The 6,000-nt window shown below is 39.9% G+C and overlaps 1 protein-coding gene across 2 annotated transcripts in view; it reads right to left on the bottom strand.

The window, feature by feature from the left end:
- Positions 1-522: 522 nt before the first annotated feature.
- DGCR2 (DiGeorge syndrome critical region gene 2) overlaps positions 523-6,000 on the bottom strand; it is a 139,551-nt gene continuing 134,073 nt past the window's right edge. For both annotated transcript variants that reach the window (XM_077293449.1, XM_077293450.1), the window contains one exon: positions 523-3,986. In XM_077293449.1, coding sequence (XP_077149564.1) covers positions 3,727-3,986 — 260 coding nt within the window. In that variant the 3' untranslated portion in view covers positions 523-3,726. The remainder of the gene's footprint in view (positions 3,987-6,000) is intronic.

The following is a 6,000-nucleotide window of genomic DNA, read 5'->3' as shown; positions in this document are numbered from 1 at the left end:
AAAGTGTTTTTCCCTGCAAAACATTTTTCCATTTTATTTTTGCACTTTTACTTTTCAGACTTTTTAGCACATTTGATTTTTTTTGTTTTTTTATACCTAGTTCCAGGATGGAACATGGACTTTCACTGGTCTGATCACTGATCTAATACCCTTGACAGATCGAATAGGGTATTAAAGCGGTCAATCACACACAGGCAGAAGGCAAGGCAGGACCTTACAAGCCATTGCACCTGGGTGACATAGTGGCCATTATTCAGCTTGGGCTCACCATGGCACAACACGATCACAGGAAAGAGGAAGCCTTCTCTCTACGATGGGGAGCATTACTGCGGGGTAGCAATGATGTATATCTGACACCCGCTGATCAGTAAAGCTTGACTAAATTGTTTGCCGCAGAACCATATGTATACGGCGCATATCGTGAAGGGGTTAAACCAAGGGAGGCAAAAGGATTTAAAAAACAGTTCTAGGGAGAAGCATTTAAAACAGCCTTGTGTAGCAACATGCACAAATCAAACAATATGAAAATTCCATAATACAGTTTTATTTTGGCATCTGAATGAAATGTTTCTCACAGTAATGAGGGAAAGAAAAAAAAAAAGAAAAAAAAAAAAAATCAGTAGATTGTGTTACATGAAGCTTAACAACCTGAAAAAAAAATTAAACAAGTCACGGGCTAAAACATACAGCATCAAGTGTCATATCTACATGTATATCAAAATTATTTACACATTGCCACAGGTAAAAGTCACAAAATCTGAAAAATCAACGAAGCAGAAACAGTTATGGATGCACATTTCTGGACCTCCCGCCCCGCGATAGTGGCTTGTAATGAATCCCTTCACCAATTGGGTAAAAACAGCCAAGGAGAATCTATAAAGGCACCCAGAACAAACAGGAAAAAGGTGATACTTACGTTACTCTCGGCTCTTACATAGTTAACATCCTTTCTTGGCATTTATGACTTGTGCTGGTATGGCCATACCATCCAGCACATAAGGAGCAATTTCTTCCATCATGGGGTTGTCCAGTGAAACATGTTATGATTCATCCACAAGAAAGAAGATAACTTGCTGATTGGTGGGGTCCGACTGCTGGAGCCCACACTGATCAACAGTGCAGTCCACATTAGAATAGTGCAGCAGTGTGCATTCTCGACCGCCACTCCATTCTCTATGCAACTGTTCAGCTCTATGTTCTGGCCACAAAGGATGGATTGAGCGATGGGCAGACATCCAACCTGCAGCTCCATGTAGTAGCTGGCAGGGCTGTGGAGTCGGTAAGCCAAACCTAAGACTCCTCAATTTCCATGACACAGACTCTCGACTCCACAGCCCTGGTAGCTGGGATAAAAGTGCCCTGTCGAGAATACCATGTTCTACAGATTTCATATGGTCCCACAGCTCAGGGCCCCAAGTTCAGTCATTTATCTTTCCGCAGGTTGTTGTATCCGGATAACCCCATTAAAGTTCAATGAAAAATGTCTCCCTTGAGGACCTATCCACTCCTCTGTACGGCTCATTTACAGTAATTCTCTTCTGTGGTTGAAATTTGCCTTAAAGCACAGGCCTCGTGCCTATGGGTGTCAATCTCTATAACACAGTATAGTTTACCCAGTATAAGACCCTTACACTAGAAATCTGATTTAACGATACTAGCTTGTAACAAGGATGAGACAAGGTGCTTACTATTGACTCCAGTCTGTCAACTAGCTAACAAAATCTATGTTGTCACAATACATTGAATTTGTGGTTTATGCCACTGTTCTGCTAGGAAGAAATACACATGTAAAAACAGTATCTCAGTATCTAGTGCTTCTACAAGCAAAAGGATAGGTAAATACAAACTTTAACGCAGTCTTCAAATGGCTCCTTAGATCCCTACTACCTTCTCACCTTTATGACATGGGAGTAGTGGCGGATGTAAAGGGTAAATGTTTTCACTAAATCAATTTTTTTAATTGGAGTGTATCTTTAACAAAAGATCATTTTATATTTTAATACTAGGCCATAAGAAATTCTTCCATAAACAGTTAATACAAAAACAAAGCGCGCTAATTAAACGTTTGGATATAATCACTTTACAAATTTGTTTTAAGGAAAATGGACATTAGGTGTAGTGTATATTGGTACTTAGAGTAAAGGCTATAAAAATCGCTAAGTTCGGTGTGGCAATATTTAGCAGATTTAGAATATTGAACTGGAATTCCATAGTGTTTAGAAAAATCTAAGTTTGATTTATTCTTGATTAAATAATAGTTCTAGCAGTGACCAAAGGTAAATATGGCAAAAGTAAACTATTAACATACAGTCCTGGGAAGATGGGGGAAGAATCAGCATTCAAATTAAAAAAAAAAAAAATTAGTAGGAAAAGTTACAAAATCTGACCAAAGTACACAGAAGAAAACAAGCTGAAATAACACGTTTTGTTGATTGGGCGGCCAAAGGCAAAGCTATAGCTAGGTGCAAAAGAGAAGTCTTCTTAAACAGGTCTCAATTCATAAGCAAAAATATTTCAAAAACAAAATCTTAAATTTAGGAAGCGCAATCCACAAGGATCATGCAGCTTAGGTCTGGTGTCCGCTATTAGACATGAAGTGCCAGTATGGAAAAAAAAAACCAACTCATTTTAACATTGCTGGCATGATAAAAACAGGCAAATACACATTTAAAAAGCAAATCAAATTGCCAATCTGTGCTAAAGTACTTCATTCATTCTAGCCGGGTGTTTCTAGATCAAGGACATTTCATTTCTCTTCGAGTCTAGATGAACGAGGTTTCCAACTAAAGGAGGAAAACTAACAAGTCATCAAACTAGGAAACCGCCTTAAAAATGTTATTTTCTGCAGATATAAAACCCCAACCCCTTCCCTCCATTCCATTGTAATAACTAGCATATCATATGTCATCATGCTATGATATGGTAATAAAGCATTTTGTATGGAGACCACTGGATGCACCTGAACTAAAGCAAAATATGGACACTGATGTGAATGTGTAAGTACAAAGTCTTTGTTCATAAGTAGGGAAAAGTAGTATCTGAAAAGCTTCTGGTCCCAAGAGTAGAGATTATCCACGCCCTTGCAAGTCTCACAATATTCTGTGCAGGATGTGGGGATGGCGCTAAATATTTTACATCCAATTCTGCCCAAGACTCAATGGCAATTGTTGAAACTCCACTCCGAAATTATTAATTAAAAAACAAAACACTAGTCATCCGTGCCTGTGCTTCTGTCATGGTTTTGCATTGTGCTGGAGCTGAATTTACATAATCTGAGGAATCCATGAATGCAGTTTCTTGCTCAATTATTGCAAGTTATTGAATTCAGAGAAACATAAGGTCGAATACAATCCAAAAATATGTATAAAAACTCTACTGAAGACGACGTCTTCCTCACACTCACACGTACACTCCAGGGGGAATGGAGAAAGTGCAGCACTTGAAATGTAATATTTACATGATAACGCACTCAATTTAAGATTGTGGTGTAACGTGCCTATTTAACACTTGATTTGCCTCAGTAGCTTTGTGTGCAATGGCAGAAACACCTTAGGTAGCAAAAGGGTTAAGGACATTTTTTTTTATTTTTAAAAAATAAGCATGTGTGATCAGGGAGCCTTCTTGCAGAATATTTCAGCTTAATGCTTTCAACAGTTCAATCAGGTTTGTGAAGTCAGGGGCACAGTAAGTATGGCGTTCTCAGATTCCTGATTTTTCACTCCAATCTCAAACTACAGTGTTTAGAGAACAGTTACTCGGTGAGGACACAGATTGACCAGCAGTGGGGAACGCTTCATTTTGAAGAATATTAGGGGCCACAAGTAGTGACGTGCTTCTGTCTTCAGAGTCTTCTGTATCACTTTGTGGTTGGGGAAGTGGTGGCTCTGCAGGTGGCAGTGGTTCCTCTGTAGTTTGTGGCGAAGAGGCATTGCTACTGCTTGCAGTGGAGATTTGCCCCAACCCAGCTGATTGCCTTGTTACTTGATCTGAGTTCACAAGGGAAAAAAGAGAAAAAAAAATTAAGTGAAAAGAAAAAAAATAAATCAGTAAATCAACATGTCATGTCAACAAGAAAATTCAAATTCAGTGACAAGTCGAAGTTTGGGTACACCAATAAGAAATTCCCAACATGCCTCAACAATCACAGGCCTTCATTAGAATTTAGTCTTCTCATATGTGCCAAAGGGACTAGACTACATACTGTGGGTGCAACTGCAGCCCCAGCACCTACTATGGTTACCCCCTCCGCTCACATTCTCTAGAGCAGAGGTGGGGAACCTCAGACCTACACGCCTCGATGACCATTAATCCGGCCCAGAGGACCATAGTACTTGGGCCGATAGACGTATTTTGATGGCTGCTGGCCCATTCATTTTTTCTTGCTCTGTGAGACACAGTGTTCACTACTGAGCACTGAGGCACATGCAATAAAAGATTATTTTGTGGGCGGCGTTAGCGCATAATTTGTACAGCCCAGAGGATGGTAAAAATATCCAAATGGCCCTTGGCAGAAAAATTTAAAAAAGAGATTCCCTACCACTGCTCTGGAGGCTGGAGATTTCCTATTCTTTGGCATGTTTGTCTCACTTAAAGGTTTCAGATCACCAAACAAATTTAAATATTAGACATAGATAACGCAAGTAAACCCAAAATGCAGTTTTTAAATGAAGGTCTTTATTATTATTAAGGAAAAAAATACAAACCTACAGGGCCCTGTGTGAAAAAGTGATTGCCTCCCACCCCCTAAAACAAATTAACTGTGCTTTATCACATCTTTGGTAAGCAGAGTTCAAATTCCCTAGCTACAGCCAGGCCTGATAACTGCCACACCTGTTCTCAATCAAGAAATCACAAATAGGACCTTCCTGACAAAGTGAAGTAGACCAAATGATCCTCACAAGCAAGACAACATGCCGTGTTCCAAATAAATTCAAAACTAAATGATAAAGTAATTGAGAGCTATCAGTCTGGAAAAAGTTATAAAGCCATTTCTCAAACTTTGGGACTCCAGAAAACCACAGTGATAGCCATTATCCACGAATGACGAAAATATTGAAGCTCCCAGGAGTGGCGGGCTAACCAAAATTACACCAAGAGTGCAGCAATGGCTCATACAAAAGGTCACAAAATACCTCACAACATCATCCAAAGACCTGCACCCTCACTTGCCTTAGTGAAGGTCAGCGTTCATGACACCACCATAAGAGAGAGACTGAGCAAAAACAGCCTGCATGGCAGAGTTCTAAGATGAAAACCACTGCTGAGCAATAAGAACATAAAGGCTCGTTTCAGTTTTGCCAGAAAAAAAATCTTGATGACTACCAAGACTTTTGAGAGAATACTCTATGCACTGAGGAGACAAAAGTTGAAGTTTTTGGAGGGTGTATGTCCCATTACATCTGGCGCAGAAGTAACGCAGCATTTCAGAAAAGGAACATCATACCAACAGTAAAATGTGGTGGTGGTAGTGTGATGGTTCGGGACCTGGAAGATGTACTGTGATAAATGAAACCATGAATGCTGCTGTCTACCAAAAAATCCTGAAGGAGTATGTCCAGCCATCTGTTCGTGACCTCAATCTGAAGCACACTTGGGTTATACAGCAGGACAATGATCCAAAATGCACTAGAAAGTCCATCTCTGAATGGATCAAGAATAACAAAGGAGTTGCCACAAGGAGTGGCCTTGTCAAAGTCCTGACCTTAATCCGACAGATGCTGTGGCATGACCTTAAAATGGCGGTTAATGCTAGGAAACCCACCAATGAGGTTGAATTACAACAATTCTGCAAAGATGAGAGGGCCAAAATTCCTCCAGAACGTTATGAAAGACTCAGCGCCAGTTATCGCAAACGATGGATTGCATTTGTTCCAGCAAAGGGTGGCCCATCCAGTTATTAGGTTTAGGGGGTAATAACTTTTTTCACACAGGGCCCAGTAGGTTTGGATTTCTTTGTCCCTTAATAAAAACCTTCATTTAAAAACTGTATTTTGTGTTTAC

The sequence above is a fragment of the Ranitomeya variabilis genome, chromosome 1 (genome assembly GCF_051348905.1).
Source record: "Ranitomeya variabilis isolate aRanVar5 chromosome 1, aRanVar5.hap1, whole genome shotgun sequence".
Classification (NCBI taxonomy): domain Eukaryota; kingdom Metazoa; phylum Chordata; class Amphibia; order Anura; family Dendrobatidae; genus Ranitomeya; species Ranitomeya variabilis.
The sequence above is the reverse complement of the archived record's forward strand: the minus strand, read 5'-3'. Positions and strand labels throughout refer to the sequence as shown.